Below are 23,101 nucleotides of genomic sequence, written 5' to 3' on the forward strand. Positions count from 1 at the left end.
GTGCCGTGGATGAGGGTCTCGGCCCCGTGTGGTGAGCGCTGCCTTCGCCACGGCCGGCGGCCGGCCCGACATTTGTAAGCAATTTGCCGGAGCGTTCCGGAGGTGCTTCCCGCTGCCGCTTGGCAGCCAGACACTGCACAGAAGCTCGCTGGCTCCCTCGAGGCCTCGCTCAGGCCCGGCCCAGCACTGCTGAGCCTCGTCCTGCCCGGGCAGGCGCCGGAGAACGCGCCAGGGCCGGGAGCAGAGCGGGGTGGGAGCCTGGTGGGACCCCTTGGAGGGGTCGTGCTGAGGAGCGGGGCCGAGCAGGGGGAACCCACGGCTGGAGTTAACCCTTGGGATGCACCAAGCTGGGTTTTCCCTGGAAATAACCCCTTCAGGGCGTTTTGCATTTCGGCACTGGGTCTATTTTCTTCTGGGTTCATCTTTCCGGGATATGAGCGTGCTCCTGGCGGGAAGTGGGGGGTGTGGGTCAGCTCCGGGGTGCGCCTGCTCTGGTGCAAATCTAGAGGGGGTGATGATGTGGTTGGGAAGGATCTGGCTGCCCCATCCCAGTGCTGTAGCTGGATCGACCCTGCAGCCCTTTTCCAACCTCCCCTGGCCGGAGCTGCACCTCTCAGCCAGCTGGTCTGGGAGGGCTGTGGGGTTGGGAACAGCCTCTGCTGAGCCCCAGAACATCTGTGTGGAAAAGAATGGGGAGCCTGGGCACCAACAGGGAGAGAAAGAGCTGAAGAAATGGGGAGAAACCTGGGGAATCGGTCAAAAGGAGCACAGGGATGGAATGAGGAAGAGGGATGCAGGGAAGCTTCCCATCAGCTGCCTTTCTGTCACTGGGTTTCTGGGGGCTGCTTTGCCAGCCCCGTGAGCAGTACAGGGCAGGGTGTGCAGGATGGTGCTGGTGGAGGGGTCCCAGATGTCTGGCTGTGCTCTGCTTCCCCTCCATCCCTCCAGTCCCCTCCTTTCCTGAGCCTTTGTGCCTGGGACTGCACAGTCCCGCACCTTCCAGCCTGGCTGCAAACCCTCCAGTTCTCCAAGCAGCAATTTACCCACCTACAAACCGGGGATGAGCCCTTTCCTTTCCTGCCCAAGGTGAATCCAAGCATTTGGGAAGACTCCCAAAGGGGATTCTGCTCCTGACTCTGCTGTTTGGGACCTGCTGCTTTTCCTGCCACCCACACTGTGTCCGCGTGGTCCTGCCCCGAGTCCTGACCTTCCTGGGCTGCCAGAGCAGGGAACTAATTTGAGGAATGTTGCTCAGGGAGATGCAGATAATGACAGCTGCCTCCTGGGGCTGAGAAACAGGCAAGGACACCCACCACATCCCATCCCTGCTTACTGGACCCCCCCTGGCCAGCCCAGTCCTCTTGTAGGAAGGGGTCAGGGATGGGATTTTGAGGTGAGCTCTCCCTCTTCAAATAGTGGGCATTGCTTAACTCCAGGACCAGCCCCCAGGGGCTGTGGACTGTTTCTGCCTCTTTCGGATGTGCTGGTGCTCAGTGTGCATCTCCATCCAGCCCTTCTCTTCCCAGCATTGCCTACCCAGCTCTCATCATTCAGACTCTGCCCCTCCTACCCTGGGTAAGGACCCCTCCTCCTCTTCCTCCTTCTCCCCCTCCCCACCTTTTCTCAGAGCAAAACCTGGTGGCAGTTTTCAGCTGCAGCTGATGGGAGCAATCCCACATTGGCCTACAGTGTCCTTTAAAATACCTATTTATAACCCCCAGTTAAAGGCAGGGGGCTGGGGGGTCGCTCAGGGAGTGGGAGGTGATGGCTTCACAGGCACTGCCTATGGATCAGTGGAACCCTTCGTTTATTTTTAATTTTATCTCGATTGCGTCCTTTGAAAATCCCCCAGCAGCAAACACTTCCCAGCCCTTCCTGCTTCCCGCTTGCAGGATCTGTCCCAAGACTCTTGGAGGGACAGGATGAGACCTTTGCCCACCACAGCTGAGCCCCTTCCTGGCTCCGCCGTACACCCCAGGTGCGATCCCTGTGACAGTGGCACTGCAGGGGTCGGTGGTTACAGTTGCTCCGGGACTCAGAGCACGAGTGGTCTGTTTACAAGTGAAATGTTATTTTTTTCTGACGGGGAAATGTTACAAGTGAAATGTTATTTTTTTCCTGGCTGGTGGGGCCAAGGAGAGTAACTTGTCCTTGATGGAGACCCCGGATCCTGGGCTCTTGGGCAACATGGAGGTGGGAGGGAACAGTGGGAGTTATGCCAAGCCACTGCTTTGGGAGCCAGTTCCTTTGGGAAGGGCTGTCTTTGGGAAGGGCTGTCGGATTGGTGGCTTCCGCTCAAAGACAAACAGCCTCTGGAAGAGGTAATTAGGGTGATCCTGTCTTGATCCCCTCAGCTGTGGCTTCCAGTCACAAGTCCTTCACCAGCAGCCACTCCAAGCCCATTTTGCATTAATTAGGCTGTTTACAAAACACTGTAAATTGCAGTAATGAACACCCCGGTCCTTGGTTTCCTTTAATTATCCATTTGCATGATGAATGAGCCAGCCCCTCTTCAGCCCTCCTTTTCCAGCAGAGGGGTCACACAGCCCAGTATGGCTTTGTATGGGATCTGCCATGTGAGATGGGCAGAGACCTTGGGAGAGGGGGAGAAGAGAAGGGAACTGAGAAGGAGATGAAAGAGGAGAAGAGAAGGGAACTGAGAAGGAGATGAAAGAGAAGGAGGAGAGGGATCTACAGTCCTGGAGATCTACCCGGCTGCAAGGGAGGGGGCTCCTTTCCCATTTCCCACATTTCAGTGGGGTTTAAGCAGCTGTTTCACCCCCAGGCTCGGAGCCCAGCTCTCAGACTTGGATTTTCCAGAGGAAAAAGCACAGAAAACTGTTCAAAGCATTTAATCCTCCCTGGCTCGGCAATGGGGCTGCCTGGAAAGGCAGAGGAGGAGCGGCGGCATTTCTTGCCCCCCACATACCTTCCCCTTTCTTTCCCTTTTGACTTGGCGGATGAATTCCAGAGATGTTAATCCGCTCTCAACCCCTCGGTGAAGAATAAAATGTCCTCTCTGTGTGGGAGGAAGGAATTCATTGGAATTAATTGCGGGAAGGAGCGGGGAGCTGGGGGTGCACTGGGGGTGCCTGTGAGGCTGTGCCGAGGGTGGGGTGAGCATCGTCTGCTGCCCAGAGGTCCCCAAAGTGGAGGGAGGGATGGGCAGGGGGATGGGGATACCCGAGGTGGCACAATCCTTGCATTCACGGCTGGAAGTTTCAGCCTCTGCCCTGGCAGTAAAAATGCCAACCATGTGGTCTGTGGGCCAGGCCTCAGTGGCAGCGGCAGCACAGGGAGTGAGTGGGGGGCAAAAGGGCTCCACTCAGCAGTTTTGGGGTGTCAGTGCCTATAAAGGGGAGGGAAGTGCTGTTCTGAGCCGGGGTGACAGGAGCTGCGGGGTCCGACCCATCCCGGGGGCACACAGAGATGGGGCAGGGGGGACAGAGGGGGAAAAGGGTCTGAGCTGGAGCTGGTCAGTCCTCTGAGGGTTCGTGGAGGTGAATGTGGAGGCAGAGAAGAGGAGAGGAGAGGCCACCGGGATGGGCCAGGCACTGTTCTGTGCGCTGGGAGGTTGGTGTGGCTGCAGGATGGGGTCTGTATGGGATCCTGGGGGCCTGTGGGGCGGCACAGGCTCTGCCTCCTGCCCTGACCTTCAGCTCTTCTCTCCCCAGAGCTCCTGGGATCTGCCAAGCGCCTGAACGTGAACTACCAGGATGCGGACGGGTGAGTGCTCCCCTGGCAGGGTGCTGGGTGCTGCTGCCACCAGCCTGGGTGGGCTTGTCCTCCCCCATAGCCAGTTGGTCCTGCAGCTCAGGGTATCATACAGCTTTGGAGGGGAGCTGCTGCACCCCAGAGAACACAACAGCATCCCAAAGCCAGGGGAAGCCCTGCAGAGGCAGAGCCAACACCTGCCCAGATCTGAGCTGAGGGCTGTGCTCAATCCATGCTGAAAATCCTTCATAAAGCTCTTCTGCATCCCCCTCCATAGGCATGGGAGTGAATAAGGATGGCAGCATGTCCAGCCAGTGCCCTGTGTCCCAAGTGCTGGTTGAAGCAGGGAGGAGCCCCACTGCCTGCACGTGCTTGTGCCTGTGTTTAATATCCCAAAAGCAAAATCCCATTGTTTGGGGGGGTTAGGGAAAGAAAAGATGAGGTTGCCAAGTGACCACAGCATATTTGTGTAGCTCATCACTTCCAAAATCCAAGTACTTAATAAGCTGGGTACTGAGAGTTAAAGAAACCACAAAGGCCCATAAAATAAATAAGCATATTATTCTTATTGAATTAACTCTGACCTGTCAGTCATTAGCACTGTTTTATGTTCTGTTGTTGTACCTAATTTCTACATGTTTTCTTTTGGAGGACTCTGTAGGAAGAGGTGTCCATGATGAGTCCTAAGAGGCCAGTGGGGGGTTGGGAACATGCAGGATAGCTCCATCTTAAAATAATACTGTGCAGATGGAGCTTAATAGAAAAAAATATTTAGTAATAGAAGCAATGATCCGATTCTGATAAGGCACAGGGTTTGTGCTCAGGCAGCTCCAGGAGGGCTGCTGATGGGAATTGGGGGTAAAGGGTCTGTTCTCTGCCAGAGGGACACAGGCAGGGCATTGGGTTTGGATGGGGCACAGGAAGGGACGATGGGGAGGTGGGACCCGAGCACAGGGATGGCAGTGTGTGGCTCTCCTGGGAGAGCCATGGTGCTGGTGGTGTCCTTGGCACCACCTCACTTGTGGCTTGGAAGGGATGGGGCAGGTGAGCAGGGGTTTGTGCAGCTGCCCCAGGTCCTGCAAGGACCCCCACAGGGCTGGGTCAGGGGGATTTTGTACCCCCCACATTCACACTTCGAGGCAGAGGTTTTGCTGTGCCCCGTGGACATGGTGGGTGTATTGGAGGAGGAAGCAGCCCTTTCTGCTGGGGTTGGTGTCCCTCCTGCAACATCCAGTGACTGACCAGGGGTTTGGGGGTGCTCTGGGACTGCAGATCACGAGGAGAGCCATGCTGGCTGAGCTGCATCCCTGTCACGGGGCTGGAACCCTGCAGAGCCCATCAGAGCCCCACGCTGGCGCTGTCAGGAGCCCCTCAGCCCCCTTGGAGTGGCACACAGGTTAATCCCTGGTGGCACAGGGACCCTCTTGCTCAGCCTTGGCCCTTCACGTGACAGCACGGGGGGAGCGCCAGGCAGACAGGCCGCTTTCACAGCCCCAAAACACAGGGCTCTTTCATTCCCAGCGGCCTCCCACGCTTTGCCATGGTCTCTCGGCATCCCTGCTGGCATGGGGAGGGGGCAGCTGGCAGAGGGGCAGGAGTAACCCCACTGGGCCGATGAGCTTGCCAGATGCTGTGAGCAGCGTTTGGCTGCCTGGCTGCACCAGGGAGAGGGGAGATGCATCTCCCTCCATCCTGCCTATTTGCCTCCTGCACGGGACAGGGGGGGCGAGGGACCCTCTCCCTGGGGTTTCCCAAGGTACAGAGTCCCTGTATCCCTTGCTGAGCCCTGGAGCACGCACAGCTTGGAGGGATTTATCTGTGTTTTGTTATGGGGAAACTGAAGCACTGGGAGCAGGGAATCAGGAAGGATATAGCCACGAACAGCTGGTGACAATCCCAGCCCATGTCCCCATGCAGAGGGGGCTGTGGGGTCAGCTGTGGGGCCGGGCTGAGCCCTGCCTTGTGTCCCAGGTTCTCGGCACTGCACCACGCAGCCCTGGGCGGCAGCCTGGACCTGATCTCCCTGCTCCTGGAAGCGCAGGCCACTGTGGACATCAAGGACAGCAATGGTAAGGGGTGACCCCCGGCACGACCCCCGGCAGCCAGGTCAGCCCCCCCAGGCGAGGCCGGGGGCCGTGCCCAGCCCTGCTGAGCCCCGTTCCCCGCAGGGATGCGGCCCCTGCACTACGCGGCGTGGCAGGGCCGCGTGGAGCCCGTGCGGGTGCTGCTCCGCGCCGCCGCCTCCGTCAACATGGCCTCGCTGGACGGGCAGATCCCGCTGCACCTCTCGGCACAGTACGGCCACTACGAGGTGGTAAGTGAGAGCCCAGCACCCCCCACGCTGGGGGCTCGTGGGTGGGGGCAAACCCCGCCGTGCCGGGGGACGGTGGCAGGGGCGCGGGGTGATGCTGAGCCCCCCCGTGCCACGTTGATTCCCCGCAGTCGGAGATGCTGCTCCAGCACCAGTCCAACCCCTGCCTCATCAACAAGGCGAAGAAAACCCCGCTGGACCTGGCCTGCGAGTTCGGGCGGCTGAAGGTGGGTGCTGTGGGGCTCTGCCCGGGGCTGGTTCGTTCTCCAGGGGGGCGGCTCTGGAGCCGGCTGGCTCCTCTGGGAGCAAAGTGCTGGGTCTGGCCACAACCACTCTCCCACTGCCACAGGCCTCGGAGCCCAGCAGGCAGCACCTGCCTCCTCCCATGGTAGGACAAGGCCAGATCCGGAGTCTGGGAGCTGCGGGTTTTGCTCCTGACCTCGCAGCAGGGCAGCATCGGGCTGGGAGGGAAGCCAGGAGTTCTCGCTCCCGGTTCTCCACAGTCTCCCCCCACCCACCCCGGCTTTGCTTGCGGTTAAGCGCAGATAGGCTGAGCTGGCTAATCCCAGCAAACTCTGAGCATCCGGCCCCGCTCCAGGTCCTGGCACAGCTTGTGGGGATAGGCCACTCTGTGCTCTGGGACACCCCAGCACAGCCAGCACTGCCAGGTTGGGCTGGAGCACGGCCAGCCAGACTGTTCCATGCCCCACCAGGAGGGGACAAGGGGGATATTTCCATTTTTGGAGTATCCATAATGTCTGCAGCTATAAACAGGGCAGTAAAAATAACTCCTCTGTGCCTCTGGGTTGCCCTGAGACGCTGAGAGTTGCTCTGGGCTGGAGAGACTGGAGGTTTTTAGGGCTTGGTCTGAAAAGCCTGATTATGGGAAGACTATTTCTGGCTGCTGTGACCTTTTATGGCCCCTCACGAGAGTGTGGCCTTGCCAAGCACTGTCCAGCTCAGGCTGAGCCCTGGGGCTGTTGGATGGAGGGGACTGGTGGGATGGGGAGTCGTAGGCTGGCCCCCAGTCCCTTGCTGGGAGGGTGTGGGGGGGTACCTGCACTCAGCTGCTCCCCTGTGCCCCATGCAGGTGGCCCAGCTGCTGCTGAACAGCCATCTGTGTGTTGCCCTCCTGGAGGGACAGTCCAAGGATTCCACTGACCCCAACTACACCACCCCGCTGCACCTGGCAGCCAAGAACGGGCACAAGGAGATCATCAGGTAAGCCCCTGCCAGCCCAGGGCACTGCCCTTTTCTGGAAAAAGCCATCATGGCTTCAGTCCTGCATCCTCCCAAACCCACCTCCCTGCTTCAGCCCCTCATCCCCAAGGCAAGGTGCCAGGTGCTGTCCCCTTCCCATCACAAAGCAGCCCATTGCCTGGCCCCGATGTCCATGGCCTGCTGTTCATGCCTTTCCCCTCCTTCTCACCAGGCAGCTGCTGAAGGCTGGGATTGAGATCAACAAGCAGACGAAGACGGGCACAGCCCTGCACGAGGCCGCGCTCTACGGCAAAACGGAGGTGGTGCGGCTGCTGCTGGAGGTGAGCGCGGTGGGGACGGGGCTGCACGGGGGGACAGGCCCCTGGGGGTCAGCCAGCACCCCTTCCCCTCTGTCCCTCGTCCCCCATGAGTTCAGCAGCAAGTGGGGGGTCTGGGCATGACCACGTCTCCTCCTGGGCAGGGCGGTGTTGACGTGAACATCAGGAACACCTACAACCAGACGGCGCTGGACATCGTCAACCAGTTCACCACCTCACACGCCAGCAAGGACATCAAGCAGCTGCTAAGAGGTGAGGTGGGGACAGCACTGAGAGGGGCTTCCTCCCGCTGGGACCTGCTTGGGCTCCCAGTGCTCCTGAGTAGCCTAAACCAGTGTGGCTGTAAGTGCCAGCATCCCAGTCCCATGTCATGTGCCCACATCCCAAACGTGGACAGTGTCTGGAGATTGAGTCCTTCCTGCAGTAGTAATGTTTTCTTCTCCCCTCTCCTTGCTTTTGCTTTCTCCGTCTGCCTTCCATGAACCCACTCTCTTTCCTCCCTGCGCTCTGGCACCTTCTTTCTTCCCTCTGTCCCTTGCCTTCAGAGGCATCAGGAATCCTGAAGGTCCGAGCTTTGAAGGATTTTTGGAACCTCCACGACCCGACTGCTCTAAACGTCCGAGCAGGAGACGTCATTACGGTGAGGCTGCTCCCTGCTCCCCATCCCCTTGCCCCACCATGGCCCTGGGTACCAATCCCACCCCTCTCGTCCCCATGGCAGGTCCTGGAGCAGCATCCGGACGGGCGATGGAAGGGGCACATCCACGATGCCCAGAAAGGCACCGACCGTGTCGGATACTTCCCCCCCTCCATCGCTGAGGTCATCAGCAAGAGAACAGGTCAGTGGCCATGCTGGGGACAGTCCCCTGTGTGAAACCATCCCACCCTTTCCAACACCTCCTGTAGGACAGGCCCTGCAGCCCTGGCTAGCTAGGGGGGAAGAGAAGGACTCAGATGGGCACAGGAGGTTGTACCATTGGTGGGGTGGTAATTTGGGGGTTGAGGCTCAGCTGTCCCCCCCCCACTGCCTCCCGCATGAGCTCTGACCACACGTGTTTTGTCTTTGAATGCAGGCATGGTTGTCCCCCGTGTGGCACCCGCACACCAGCGCCAGGGTCCCCCCGGGGCCCTCCCAGCACCCCCCGGTGGGCTGCAGCACCTCCCCGACGAGTGTCCTCACCAGGCAGCCCCAAGTGGCCACCTCACCCTAACCCGGACGGCCCCAGGCCCTGACAGCTCAGGTCAGGGGAGCAGCTGGGGAGGGAGAGGGGCTGGGGACCTTCCCCTGTTCCCAGGGGGACACGGGGGGAGACTCTCCTTCCACCTCTCAGCGGGGAAGCAACCAGATGAGAGGGAGCAGGCGCAGGGAAAGGGAGTTTAGGGGAGCCCACAGAGCAGCCCCTTCGTTCTCTGTGTCCTCAGCCAGGCTGCATCCCCATGTCCCCTCTGTGTGTCCCTTGCCAGTCCAGGTCACCCTGTCTGTGTCATGCATGCTGGGAGGCGGGAGGGAACTGGTGCATCGTCTGTGGCCAGAGGGATCTTGTGGGAGACTGTTTATTACTGGCATCACTGTGTTGGCACTCGGGTCCCTGCTGGGGACCTCTGTGCCCTGTGTCAGCCCTGATCCCGGGGTGTTCCTGACGGCCTCCCTGCCTGCCCCGAGCAGCAGGAGACAGGAACAGCGTGGGCAGCGAGGGCAGCATCGGCAGCATCCGCAGCGCCGGCAGCGGCCAGAGCACCGAGGGCACCAACGGGCAGAGCACCAGCATCCTCATCGAGAACGCCAGGGTAGGCACCAGCCCCTGCTCCCCCAGCCCCTTCCCTGTCCACCTGTGTCCCTCATTTCAAAGGAAGGACTGCTGGAGCTGAGCATCCTCCACCAAACCCCTACTTGCTGCCAGGACTCAGCAGGGAGATGCTTCTGGGGGGTCTTCAGTTGCTCCCCAAAGCACAGCTATCCTTTTTGAGTGGAGCTGGAGGCTGTGGTTGGTACCATGCAGCATCTCTGGGTCATCTGAGAGGATAAAAAAGGCCCTGGGCCAAATCCTGTCTAGATCTCTTGCTGAGGACCAGCCCTTCATTAGGGGAAGCTGTGCCCAGCAGCCCAATGCAGGGACCACCCCTCTACTTCTGGGGGTGTGACAGGGCTTGTCTCTGGAGCAGGGTCCCTCCTTCACTCATTCCTCCTCTCCCTCAGCCTCTGCCCTCCTCCAGCGACGACCTCCAGCAACACCTTTTGGGATCAGAGCCACGCAATGGGCAGTTGACAACCACAGCAGGTGAGGGCTGTCCCAGCTCCATGGGACCTTGGGGACAGGTGTCCCCCCAGCCATGGGTACTGCTTGCTGCTCAAGTGCCCCCGTGACAGTTCTCCTTTCTCCTCTCGAGCAGGGTCACAGAGCCTAGAGACCCCAGGCAGTTGCCCCCCTGGAGAGAGGGTCTTCTCCCACCAATTCTTGCGTCCCGAGCAGCTCCTCGAGGGGAAGGTAACTGGGACAACTGGGAAATGGTGCGCTGTGTGAGAGGGCTGTGTTTGGGGCACTCAGCCCAGCTCTCACTGCACTGGGGACACAGGGAACTGGGTCTTGAGAAGGCTGGCGACAAGTGGGTCTTGCCCAAGGGGATTCCGTTGTCCTGCCTGGAGCAGTCAGGTCCTTCCAGCCCCTGCAGCCACCGTGATGGGCTGTGCTGTGTCCTGTCCTCTCCTCAGGATGCAGAAGCGATTTACAACTGGTTGCGTGAGTTCCAGCTGGAGTCGTACACTGCCAACTTCCTCAACGCCGGCTACGACGTGCCCACCATCAGCCGCATGACCCCGGAGGTAGGGCAGGTCCTTCCTTGCCCTGGTCAGCATCCCCTGAGCTGCTGACAGTGGTACCCACTGCTCTGTGCTCCCTGAGCTGACCATGGCCCCACTCTGCTCCCCTTAGGATCTGACGGCCATCGGCGTGACCAAGCCAGGCCACAGGAAGAAGATCTCCACGGAGATCGGGCAGCTGAGCATTGCCGAGTGGCTGCCCAACTACATCCCGGTGAGTCCCTGGCACCGGGGCTTTGATCACCCTCTTCTTCTAGGTTTTTCTCAGAGCTCTCTCACCCCAGGACAGGACCAGGAGCGGGTCTAAGTAAATGCACACTGCAATGGCTTTGACTGTCTTAATGCAGTCAGAGAGACCCTGAAAACACAGACTCCTGAGCAGAGACAGGGAGGGGATAATGAAGGTGCTGCCAATGCCAATGCAGCATCTCCGTGCTCTTTCCAGGCTGACCTGATGGACTGGCTCAGTGCCATCGGGTTGCCCCAGTACCACAAAAAGCTGGTGAACAATGGCTATGACTCCATCACCATCGTGACGGACCTGACGTGGGAGGATCTGCAAGAGATCGGCATCAACAAGCTGGGTGAGTCCCTCCTGCCGTGCTGGGGTGGCCCAGGCCAGCCGTTTCCCACCCAGTCCCCACGCCCCATTCTCCCTCAGGCTGGGAGGTGCAGGCATGTCCTGAGCACCCGGAAAGGGCAGTTCATGGCTGTCCCTAAGGACTCTCCTTGGCAGGCTGGAGCTGGGCTGAGCCAGGTAGATGCTGGAGGCAGTTTGTTCCCTCCCATAGGCAGGGTTTGAATAACCCAGAGGCCTTTGCTCTGGTTGGTGACGTGACCATGACTCTTCTTGGCCAGAAAACAAAGGCCTTGGGGGCTGGAGCCAACCTAATGTCCTTTTCCTTCCCTCAGGCCACCAGAAAAAGATCATGCTGGCCGTCAAGAAGCTCAGAGACCTCCGCAAAAGCCTCAACCAAGCAGAAGCAACTCTGGCGAGACGGAAAGTCCCCGGTTCCCTGGACATTGTCACCATCGAGTCACTGGAGAACGGGGAGTGCCAGTCCCCACACACCCCCAAAATGACGACCTTCCAGGACAGCGAGCTCAGCTACGAGCTCCAGACGGCCATGTCCAACAGCTGCCATGAGACACTCGGCATCAAGAGCAGCCAGGGAATGTCACGGAGCCAGGAGAGCATCGGGGTGCGGTCCCGGGGCTCGGGGCACTCGCAGGACAACGTGCTGTCCCGGCGCCTCTCCAGCCCCTCGCAGGAGAGCCTGGGCAGTGGGGAGAGCAGCAGCAGCAGTGGGCAGTCCTGTGCACCGCCCCGCAGCAAGGAGAGCCCGGCCAGCCTGCCGGGACGGCCCAGTCCTGAGCCCTACGGGATGCTCGTGTCCCCCGAGGGGCTGAACGGCTTTGCCAACGGCGGCGGAGGCAGCCCTCTCAAGGAGAGGAACCTGCCCGAAGGCACGGATCAGTACGCCCGGCCCACGGCTCAGAAAGGAGCCGGGACTCCAGCAGTCACCCCCTGTACTCCTCCCCAGACCCCCAGCAAGGGAACAGCCCCGTACGTCTTCATGTACCCACACATCTCCTTGAAATCCCCGACGGTCCCATCCCTCCTGGGAGCGGAGCAGCCCAAGGCCCTGGCGCAGCCATACCCCTCCATCTCCCCAGGGCAGAAGAGCAGCCTGCAGACATCAGCCCAAAAAGGCTTCTCCTACCTGCACAGCCAGTGTGGCCCCACAGAGCCACCCACCACATCCCCCACGGCCGGGGAGCAGCACAACGGGGGCGAAGGCTTCAAGCACAAGAAGCGCTCCCACAGCCTGAACCGCTACGCGCTGTCGGACGGGGAGCACGAGGAGGAGGAGGGGGCTCCCACCAGCACCCTGGGCTCCTATGCCACGCTGACACGGCGGCCGGGCCGCAGCCAAATGCCACGGGCCTGTCTGCAGGTGGATGCCAAGGTGACCCCGCAGCCAGTCCTTCGCCATCCGCGCCAAGCGCAAGGGCCCTCCGCCGCCGCCTCCCAAGCGCCTCAGCTCTGTCTCCAGCGCCCTTGCTGCCGAGGCAGACAGTGAGCAGCCCCCCAACCCCGAGCAGCAGCCCACGGCCCCCCAGGATGTGGTTGATGCAGGTGCCACCCCCAGTGACACTGGCCGTGGCAGGACAGTGAAGAGCCTGGCAGCTGCGCTGGAGGGAACACCAGGGGCAAGTCCGCCCAAGCCCCTCCTGGCCCCAAAACCACTGCACCTGACTCAGGACTGTCTCCCCCGGGCAGATGTGGGTGACGAGTCCTACGCTGGCGGTGACACCAGCAGTGCCACGCTTTCTGATGGCAGCAGGGACCCCTTTGAGAGCAGCAAGCCACGGAGACGGACACTGAGCGAGCCCAGCAGTCCCATGACAGAGGTGGCTGCGCAGGGCGAGCGAGAGGACGCCTGCTCGGACACAGAGGAGGAGGCCAAGCCAGGGGTCTCCTCCTCGTCCTCCCAGAACAGCTCCAGTGAGTGTATCCCCTTTGCAGAAGAAGGCAACTTAACCATCAAACAGCGGCCGAAGCCCACTGGGCATCCCAAGGCCGACACAGCCGTGCTGGACACAGAGCCTGGTTCCCAGCCAGCAGAGCCCCCCTGCTCTGCTGGGAAGGAGCCGGCAGCTCCCGCTGCCGCCAAGGAGCTGCCCGTGCTGGAGTTCAACCTCACCGAGTCGGACACGGTGAAGCGCCGGCCGCGGTTCAGGGAGCGGGAGCCGCTGCAGGCGGTGCTGAAGGCGTTCAGCATGGCCGGGCAGGCTGAGCCGGGGGGCACCCCCACACCCCAGTATGCCCAGGCACAGGCAGTGAGCATCGCAGGCCCTGCCACACCAGCACAGGCACCACGGGCCGGGCTGGCCGGGGATGCCTTTGACGATGACAGCGTGGAGTTCAGGATTGCAGAGATAGAGAAAAGCATCTTGTCGCTGGAGAAAGGGATGAAGAAGGCACCGAGCCCCACCAAAGCCCCCAGCCCCACGGAGCTGGTTGGCACGGCCGTGGTGAGGACACCCACTGCAGGTAAGGGGGATTGTGGGGGTGTCCCCAAGGTGGTGGCAGGGCCTGAGGCTCCCTCCTGTGTTGGTATGGGAGGCAAGGAGGACCTGTGCCACCATGTGCCATGAATCCCCTTCCTCTGCAGATGTCCCCACCAAGCACACCTCTGTGGCATCCACCAAGCTTGTTTTCTCTGGGCCCAAGACCATCTACCAGCAGGTCCTGCAGCCCTCCCGCCACACTGTTGCTCCCTGGGCAGCCACGGAGGCGGTGCCAGATGTGATCGGGTCCCTGCCTGGTCCCAGCTCCCTGACACTGGACACAGGCAGCAAGATGTTGGCAAAGCCTTTGGCAGCTGCCCCGGGGGCCACCCTGGCCCAGCAGCGGCTGGAACAGACCAACTCCACACTGGCAGCCACCCTGCAGGCAGCTGAGAAGAAGATCACGGTGGAGGAGGCAGAGAGGTGAGGGAAATCCTGGGGCTGGACCTCTGAGGCGGGATTGGGAAGCTGTGCATGGGCACTGCCTGCACCACACAGGTCACTGGTGCTCGAGCCCAGCTGTGTGCTGAGCTCCAGCTGCCACTGATCTGGTCCAGCCTGGTCAAACCTTCCCCATCAGCACCTGCAGCCTTTGGGCGGTGCTTTGACTCTCTCCCTTTCCTCCCCAGCCACCCTGGGACTGTGCACTCGGCCAAGAACATCCTGGAAGACATCAGCAACATGTTTGACGACCTGGCCGACCAGCTGGACGCGATGCTGGACTGAGGCTTGCTCCCTCCTTCCCCTCCTCACCTCCGGCTGCTCCGCCAGTGCCCCTCGCCATGGGAGGAGCGGATCTGGCACCGAGCGGCGCCACCAGGTCTCTCCAGCCGCTCCCTCCCCGCACTTTGCACTGCAGCTGGGAACGAAGCTGCCCTCCTTGCTCACCCCTGGCTCTGTGTCACACGTGCCAGCGTGGCTGTGGGCCGGTTTCCGAGGGGGTCAAGCATTTCCCACCAGACTGGAAGCAGGAGGAGAGCCCAGAGGGGGCTGCACATGCGGTCCTGGAGGCCACGGAGAAGCCCTCGCTCCCTTGCACAGAGCTGAGGAGCCTCCACAAGGGACCTTTCTCTTTCCCCACTGCATTGTCAAGCCTTGCCTCTTATTATTTATCCCCTGCCAACAATGTGTCACAGGAGAGACCTCCCCGGGCAGCCGCCACTGAGCTGGCGATTTACTGAGCAGTCCCAGCCCCGGCAAGGCCTGACAGCAGCTAAAAGAAGACAGGGCTTGTCGCAATTTGGCAGCTTGTGGAGCGAGAAGGAACCTTTCTGCTTTATTTGCCGCTTTTCCAAATGCGTCAGCATCAGGCAGCGTGTAATCCAAGTGGATCGAAATCCCTCCGGCGGGACCCACAAGCCCCTCAGGATGGGGCTGGCACAGCCTCCGAAGCAGCGGATGTTCTGTCATGGCCCTGCCGGACATGGGGGGCCTTCCTGCCCCTTCCCAGAGCGATGAGGATGGTGATGGCAGCACCAAAGGCCTGGGGATTTGGGCCAGTCCGTCTGGATCGTGCTGCTCAATGGAGTTTGCCCTCTGCCAACACCGTGCCTACGCAAACCCCCACCCTGGTCCTTCCAGAGCGAAGTAGCAGCGTGTTGACGTTTTTTCTTTTTTTTCCCCCTCCCCTATCCCTTTTCTTTGTGAGGAAACAGCCCGTTTTCCCAGTCCCCCTCCCTGCAGGGAGCTGCTGGCACGAACGCCGCCGCCAGCATTGTTGAACAGTAGCGGCGTTCGGGGCCGGGCGCGATCCTTCCCCGCGGCACCGAGGCCGGGCGGGAGAGCTGACCCCGCGTGCCCCGCGGGAATGCGGCTCGGGAAGCAGCTCCTGTGCGCTGGATGCGGCCACAGCCCGTGGCTGCAGAGACAGCTCCCTGCATCCAGGCGGGAGGAAACGGCTGCATGGCTCGGAGACAGATTTCTCTCTCGCAGGATCTGCTCAGTAGTGCATGGCTAAATATGTCCAAGAGCCCCGAACTTGGCTCGCGCCCGGCATGCCAAGCAAATGAAAGCATCGGAGCACCAGAAGGGAACTGAAAGATTGTGCTGAAGTGCCATTTGTTACAAAAAAAAAAAAAATCCAAACAAAGGGAAAGAAAAATCCACGTATTCCCCTCTTTTGTAAAAAAAAATCGCCAATGCAAAGCCAAATTGGAAAGGGAGAAGGTGGCTGAGGAGGAATTTGCTTCCCAATCCTTCTGGGAGTTTGTGGCTGAGTTGGACTGTTTGCAGCCCCTTGTCCTGTTGCATGGGAAGGGGAGCAAAGCCCAACTGGACATTCCCAAGCGTCTCTGCTCCTGAGGGCAGCTGTGCTGTGGGCTGGGCAGGTGAGAGATGCCAGCCTGGCTTCTGGGCTGAAAAGCAAAGACAAAGAAGTCCTGAAGAAACCTAAAATCCTATTGTTGGCTGGGACAACTGTGAGGCTCTAAGACACTTCTCTCCTGATGAATTGGTCTCTGATTTCTGTCCCACTCAGTGTATCCACTGCCTATGTCTGACAGGCAAGTGCCACATCATGGACATGATGTTTTCAAATAGCTACAACCAGTGGCACTTTATCAAGAGGTTCACAGAAACCTTTTAAAACTGATTTTTACTCTCGTGAGTCAACCTGGGACAAACCCAGTTATTTTTTTTTTCCAGTGTTGATAAACTGTAAATGTTTTTTTTTAAAAGGCCAATGTATATATTTTAAATGTGATTTATTATATATATTTACTAACCAGAACTGCAAGTCTTGGACTGTAGGGTCAGGGATAAGAGGACACTGGGGTGGAGCTGCCGCCGTCTGAGCCACCTGAGGGCAGCACGACGCTGCTCTCATTGTCAATAAGGGAATTAAACATTCGATTTTGCAGAAGAATGCCTATTTTTTAAAAGCTCTAGATCTCTATTTTGAAGCTACTGTATGGTGTGTAAGTTATGTACACTGCAACTGGGACTAACTGACCCCAGCTGCACCTGCTCCGTGCAGCGAGACAGTGAGGGGAAAAAATAGCCCATGTAATCACCAGACTGACAACAGATTTTAAACCATCTGCTCTGTTTGCGTTAATCATGTGTTTTGTTTTCCACTAACATCCATTAAGACTAAATTCTATTAAACAGTGGGGCATATTTTACCCTTTTGATAGTTTTGCCTAGTTGTGTCCTTCCTGTCAAATTGCACAAACTTGTCGCCTACTGTTTGAAGTTCATGGAGGATCAGCTTTATCCCGTCCCTTGAGTGCTCCAGGGTTTCCTCAGATAATCTCCCCTGCTGAGTCCTGCAAGGTGAACGTTCAGTTTGAGTTTCACCACCGTGGCAGTGACATGGTGAGAGCGGGGACCAGCACCACCTCCCAGTGTCCCACTGCCCAGCTCTGGGCACATCCCAACACCTCAGCTCCCTCCACCGGCCAGGCAGAGCATTCCTCCTCCTCGTGCATGGTCAAGAGTGTGGTGACAGTGACCCCAGGTCCTGCTTTGCTCAAGACAAGCATCCCAGGGCTCCTCATTCTTGTCTCCAGTGCTCCCAGTGCCTATTCCAGCTCACCCTGACCTTCCATCCATCCCGAGGGATTCAAACCGTGCCACCAGCCTCGACTGAAGCAGTGCCTGGGATCCACGAAACCACCAGGTAAGTAAACTTATTCTGTAGGAAGAGGTATTCAGAGCTGCACAGATTTGTCCAAAGCTGAGCAGAAAGTGGGAAAAAGGCCAAGATCGGGTCCCAGGAGCATCCAAGTACTTGGGCTGTGTCCCTACAACAGGCAAGCCAGGAAACTCACACCCTGTGACCTGAGCAGCCACACACATTTTTACCTCCTTCCTTTGCTAGTGCAAACTCGTTCCCACTCTCACTGGGTGTGTTATCCAAGACAATCATTTATTGCCATTCACATACTGGATGCATGTGGGTCTGGGTTTGTTTATCTTTTTTTTTTTTAATACAATTTACAAGTTTTAATACAAATGAAATATTTTTACATACATCCCAAAAAATTTAATATAAAACATACAGCATTTAAAAACATCTTGATGTAGGAAATTTCCTTCTGAAGCCATGCACCCTGACCCTTGGACACCTTAGTGGCTGAGGGAAGGGTGGCATTGGCAAGACCATCCAAGAGGCTCCATTCATACGCCTCAGCTCCCTCCATGTCTAGCAGGGGAAGGAGGATGCAGGAAAATAAACATTTGTGATCACTCAGAGAAGGAAACCCTTGGAGGTGCCTCCTCTAGAGGAAGGTGTGGCCAGCAGGAAGCCCTGGAATCTGCTGCCTTTTATCACCTACAACAGTTCTGGCACAGGGCAAGAGCTGAGGTCTGGGTGGGAGGAAAATTGCTCTGCAGGGACAGCAGTGAGCAGCTCTGTGCTGCCTCTGCCTCCAGCTCAGCTCGGCCACAGAGGAGATAATACCACACCTGTGATCCAACCCTGGCATCAAGAAGAAAAGGTGATTTCTCAGGTGCCAGGTGTAACAGATCTGGAGCTGGCATTTAGTGAATTGAGACTGGGAAAGGCGCAGCTTGTTCTCCCCGAGCCAGGCAGCTCTGCAAGTACCAGGGGAGTGAGGGCAGAGTTCAGATCCAGGCTGCAAGAGGAGTGGCCAGTGAGTTGCTGGCTCCCTATCCTATGCAATCCTGGCAGCATGGGATCTCCACATCCACTCTCCAGCTGCAGGAACAGGGTCCAGGCCTCAAACACCCCCATCTGCTCCCCTCCAGCATCCCCCGTGCATCCCCAGAGCTCAGGGACTGCCTGTACCCAGCTTTGCTCCCCTACCAGACCCACAGTGGGGAGAGGGTATTGCTTAGAGACACATGGCCGTGTCTGTGCTCTCTGGTTATGCTGAGAAGTGAGGAAGACAAGCTGGAGCAGCAGGGCAGAGTGCAGGGGTTCCAGCGAGCTCCCTGCCTGCCCAGGAGGGACCAGCCACCATTTGTTAGCCCCTGGTACCAACAGGGAAGTAACAGCCAACTGTAGTGTTAATCTTGGGAGCAAAAACAGGGCCAGGATTTACCAGGTTTGGTCAGTTTTTAGAACTAGAGGCAATATCTCCATGAGCTGCAAATACTCTGGTAGCCAAGCCTGTGTGCTCCTGTGTGGCCCTTGCCTGTCAGCCCACAACAGCACCAGTGTTCCCAGTACAGCTGGGGTCTGTTCCGAGCTCAGAGCAGGTGTGCTGCACTGGGACAGATCCTGGTTTGCAGCAAACCCTCATGGGAGGGTCCCCCCAGGCAAACGAAGAGACCTCCAGAAAAACAGGGAACAAACGTTGCCCAGGGAGGTTGTGGATGCCCCATCCCTGGAAGTGTCCAAGGTCAGGCTGGACAGGGCTTGGAGCAACCTGGTCTGTGACATCCCAGCCCATGGGCAGAGGGGTGGAACTAGATGAGCCTTGAAGTCCCTTCCAACCCAAACCATCCTGTGATTCTGTGTGAAGGCATTAGCATGGAGGGGAGAGACTTCCCAGCACTGTCACAGAAAGACATGATGAGGGGGGGGTTTCCCTGTGCCTCGGAGAGAACATACTGGATGCAGCACAATCCTGGGACTGGGGAAGGAGCCATCCACCAGCTCTGTCTTAGTCACAACTGCAAGTTGCAGATATCCTGCCAGGAAAGACATCCCCTCCCTCCAGGGTAGGATAGGCAGGCTCAGGTTTTATCTCTGGCTGTGGCTCTCTCAAGCAGGCATGTTACTGAAGCAGAACAGCAATTCGGATCACAAACAGGAGAACGGTTATAAACCTCTCTGGGGTTGTTAAAGCAGATAAAAGCTCGTTCAACACGGCTGGAGGAAGCTGAGCCATGCTGGCTCCCTGCAGGCAGGCAGAGCTGCCCTCCTGATTCCCTCTGCACCAGATCAGACAGTCAAACGGGGGCAGCTTTTCCTAAAGCCGTGTCTCATCCCTCTTCTGAAGCACTCAACAGCCGGGATAAGGATACAGCAACACTAGAGGGCAGGCCTGGCCCAGCCTGGCTGTCCCAGCGCCCTGCCAGAGACCCTTCCCATTGTCCCCTCAGGAATGGGAGCTCCAGTCCCCACCTGCCTCCCAGCACTCCTGGAACTGCAAGAGGGATGGCTCCTTCACCCCAGGACACAGGGACAGGGAGGCAGGTGAGGGCATGCACAGGCATGCACACAGGGAGAGCAGGCAGAGATGGGAAAACAAAACGGGTTTCAATAGAGATCTCTTGCTTCAGCAGACCTACATCTCCCCTGCAGGCCCCAGATTCTCCTGCCAGGCCCAGGAAACCCATTTGCTCACACAGAGGAAAGGAGTCGCTTCATTTCAGCATCACCATGATACTATTACTCTAGTAATAAATAAATAAAGGAAGAGCAGCCTGAAGAGGCACCAGAGCTTGCAGGCTCCTGTGAGTGTACCCTGGCAGGCTGGGGAGGGGCTGCATACCTGGGGGGGATCCCTGCCTGGGGCCCCGGGAAGGTGCTGATGTACTTTTGCCAGGAGGCTGTCTGGTTTGCATGTGTGAGGGAAAGCTCCCTGAGCCTTTGGTGCAGCCTCTCTCCCAGTGCAGGATGTGGCTGTTTGGCCCTGGCTCCAGGGAACGTGAGCTGGGAGCATTTAAAATGGCGAATTCATCCCCAGCTTGGTTTCAAACTGCAGCTTCTGCCTCTTTTGGTAACGGACCCGGACCCTGGAGAAGGCAGAACAAAGAAGAGAGTCAGCATATGGAGAGGTGAAAGGCAAGCAAGGCTGTCCCACTGCCATTCCTGAGCTGCCAGTCCCAAGAAACAGGGAAGCCCTTGGCCTGGTCCCTGTGGTAGCCTGGGAGGGAAATCACAACCAGAAGGCAACCCATGGTCTCAGTCCTTCCCCATCCAGCCAAATCCCATCTCCAGGGACACCCAACACAGCAGAGAAAGGTTCAGAAACCCTTCCCCAGGAACAGAGATGGTGTCTCTGTCCCCACCAGGGTTCCCTGTAATCCCTGCTGCTTTTCCTCACCAGCCCATTTCCTGAGTCAACGTTCATTAGCGTTAACTCCCAGCCCTGGCTGCTCCCTGTGCTGGGGAGAACAGCCAGTCACTGCCTGCTACTAATTCTTGGCTTCAGCCACTTCCCCTGAAAACGAGTCCCACAGTCCAGGCACTGTGTGAAGGCCTGTTTCCTCTGCTGGGATTCAATGCCTCTCTGTCCTCATGGGACAAGATGAAGAGAACAGCCCCCTCCAATTCTACATTGGTATTTCATAGACCTTGGCTGTCTCCCTCTCTTTGGTTTGAGACAAGGAAATTTTGGTCTCCCTTCCTGCTCCCAATCACTGCCACTGCCCTTCCCTGACCCTCTTTCCTCCCCTGTGCTTCCTCCCTGAGAGGTGGAACACAATAACCAGGTGATTTACACAATGCAATCATCTTTTCCTTTTTATTCCCCACCCTGTTCCCTGGGTATGATTTTTTTTGCAGCTCAAGGCCAGGCTGGAGTGAGAATCCAGCCCTTTCTCCTCATCTTCCTTACTACCCCCATACCTGATTTCATGCAGCTTGACAATCTCATTGATGATAACCACAAGGACCAAGGAAAGAAAACCCAGGAGCCATGAGACCGGGGAGATGGAAACATGGTTAAAGGTCAAAGAAGAATTGAGGTTTTCCCAGAGTTTCAGGTCCAGCACAGTCTGTGCCACTTGCCCCAGCAATCTAAGATCAAAAACAGACACAGCAAACCTCAGCAGAGCTCACAAGCTTCCCAGGATCTGCAGATCAGGGTTCAGGCTGAAATGCTCACAACAGAGACCCTTCACCAGTTCAGCAGTGGATATCAATTGCTGTCTCTTCAGCACCAGCAAACTGGTGCTGGAGCTGAGCTAGAGCCCTGCTTGCTCCAGCATTCTGGAATGCCTCATCAGGGCCTGGGGATACTCACACAACAGCCACAGTGAGCGTCCACCAGCGGTTGGAGAGGGGGCTCTTCTTCCACAGGGGCTTGGTGCGATGGACGTGGGTGATGGATATGAACACTGCAGGGAAAAGGGGGTTATTGGCATCACACACAGACACTTCACAACACACACAGCAGCTGTAACTCCAAAGGGATATGGGGCTTATGGCCCTTTCATTCAAGGCCCTTTCAGATCAGGCTCCCCACAGCAATTCCAAGTCCCCAGATACGTGGGGGGGAGCAGTGGTCATCCTGCACAGGGTTACTACTCCCTGTGAGGTTGGTTCACAGCCTGGTGAGGTAAAACAGAGCAGGCAAAGGCCCAGACCTGGGGAGTGGGGCAGGGGTGGGTGTGCCCTTGTTTCTGGGCCACTGCAGGCCTGCAGCAGAGGAAGGTTCCAGCCCAGAGACATATTTAGCCAGAGACCCAGACCTATCTGCACAGGAATGAGCATTTAAACTGCTGCCAGGCTAAGCAGCCTTGCCTTGCCTCAGTGGTCTGAGGGACATAAAACAGTACTGCCCACTCCCTCTCTCCAAAGTTGGGCTGCCTCTCAAACCAGAAGGCATTTCTGCTCACCTGGACACCTGCACATCTCAACACCCAGTGCTCTGCCCAGCACCAAGGTACAGCACCACAGGACATGGACAGGGAGCAGAGACCCTTTAGGGTTGTCAGGGAGCAGCTGGACCTACTCTGCCAGGCCATGGTGTGCAGGTGATGAGGATCAGGCAGGACGTGGCTCCACGCCCCTCCAGAGGGTTTAAAAAGGCTTCAAGCTCCCAAACAGTCACAGCTTGTACCAGTGCTCTTTGGGGGATGGAAATAGGGTGCTTCACAAAATGGCAGCAGGGATATAAGGACTTCTGAGGCAAGGAACATTTTTGGAGAACTACTGATTTGCAAGAAGGCAAAGAGGGATGCTGCTCTTCTGGTGAGACTGGAAAGGAATCAACACTTTATCAGGCTGGTAGGAAACAGAATTAGCTCTGAGTGTGTTGTTTTTAATCTGTCAGGGCAATGTTTAGTGAGACTGGGTCTGTGCTGAGAGGCCACTGCAGTGTCTCCTTCTACCAGGGAGTTTGTGCTCTCAGACAAAGGGCAAAGAAGGAGGCAAAGGATGCAAAAGTTTTTCCCCAGAGTAGGAAATGGTGTTCTGGGAATTAGGATTTACCTGTGTGTAAAACAATCAGGCCAGCTGTGAGCTTCTGGGCTACAAGAAGAGCATTGGAAAATGTCCCAAACCAGTCAGGAGCACCATCAGCATTGCTAGTGAATGAGAGGACACAGAAAAGAAGTCAACAGTGGGGATTTACTGTCTGACCTGTTCCCACCAGGGCCAGGTCCTTCTCTAACAGCTGAGAGAACTAAGTGTGAGCTCAGAGTCAGGCTGTCCTGGTACCAGGAGGTGACAGTGAGCAATGCAATTGTCAAGGCTATAGGGAGAGCACCCAGCCCTCTGTGTAGCCATTTTAGCTGGGAAAAGGCTGAAGCTTGTTAGAGGGGAATCAGTTCTACCTGGAAGGGCAAGAGTAAGAGGGGTGTGTGCCAGGTTCAGTTCCTCACCTGTGCAGCATGATGGAGGAGCAGGCTGTGAGATTGAGGCTGGTGGTGTTCACCTCTTTGCAGGACTCATGCAGCGTGAACCCAAAGCAGATGAGGCAGGAGCAGATGGTCAGGCTGAATTTCAGCAGGAAGCAGAACAGGAAGTAGTGCTGAGTCTGTGAATAAGGGAGAGGAAGGAGGATG

The 23,101-nt window shown here is 57.8% G+C and overlaps 2 protein-coding genes across 4 annotated transcripts in view; one reads left to right on the forward strand and one right to left on the reverse strand.

Moving 5' to 3' along the window:
• CASKIN2 (CASK interacting protein 2) overlaps positions 1-16,589 on the forward strand; it is a 31,656-nt gene extending 15,067 nt beyond the window's left edge. The window contains 20 exon segments of the mRNA XM_018073246.1: positions 3,675-3,726; positions 5,686-5,783; positions 5,883-6,028; positions 6,157-6,252; positions 7,116-7,246; positions 7,458-7,566; positions 7,707-7,815; positions 8,109-8,203; positions 8,285-8,402; positions 8,637-8,804; positions 9,230-9,351; positions 9,761-9,842; positions 9,955-10,049; positions 10,274-10,384; positions 10,494-10,595; positions 10,827-10,965; positions 11,294-12,357; positions 12,359-13,439; positions 13,561-13,879; positions 14,086-16,589. Coding sequence (XP_017928735.1) covers positions 3,675-3,726; positions 5,686-5,783; positions 5,883-6,028; positions 6,157-6,252; positions 7,116-7,246; positions 7,458-7,566; positions 7,707-7,815; positions 8,109-8,203; positions 8,285-8,402; positions 8,637-8,804; positions 9,230-9,351; positions 9,761-9,842; positions 9,955-10,049; positions 10,274-10,384; positions 10,494-10,595; positions 10,827-10,965; positions 11,294-12,357; positions 12,359-13,439; positions 13,561-13,879; positions 14,086-14,182 — 4,334 coding nt within the window. The 3' untranslated portion in view covers positions 14,183-16,589.
• The window catches only part of TMEM94 (transmembrane protein 94), a 42,912-nt gene continuing 36,389 nt past the window's right edge, over positions 16,579-23,101 (reverse strand). For all 3 annotated transcript variants that reach the window (XM_018073248.2, XM_018073247.2, XM_018073249.2), the window contains 5 exons: positions 22,919-23,073; positions 22,527-22,621; positions 21,337-21,430; positions 20,940-21,110; positions 16,579-20,104 (listed from right to left, as the gene is read on the reverse strand). In XM_018073248.2, coding sequence (XP_017928737.1) covers positions 20,032-20,104; positions 20,940-21,110; positions 21,337-21,430; positions 22,527-22,621; positions 22,919-23,073 — 588 coding nt within the window. In that variant the 3' untranslated portion in view covers positions 16,579-20,031. The remainder of the gene's footprint in view (positions 20,105-20,939; positions 21,111-21,336; positions 21,431-22,526; positions 22,622-22,918; positions 23,074-23,101) is intronic.

Source organism: Manacus vitellinus, unplaced genomic scaffold, assembly GCF_001715985.3.
Source record: "Manacus vitellinus isolate BGI_N305 unplaced genomic scaffold, ASM171598v3 scaffold_24_pilon, whole genome shotgun sequence".
In the NCBI taxonomy this organism is placed as follows: Eukaryota; Metazoa; Chordata; class Aves; order Passeriformes; family Pipridae; genus Manacus; species Manacus vitellinus.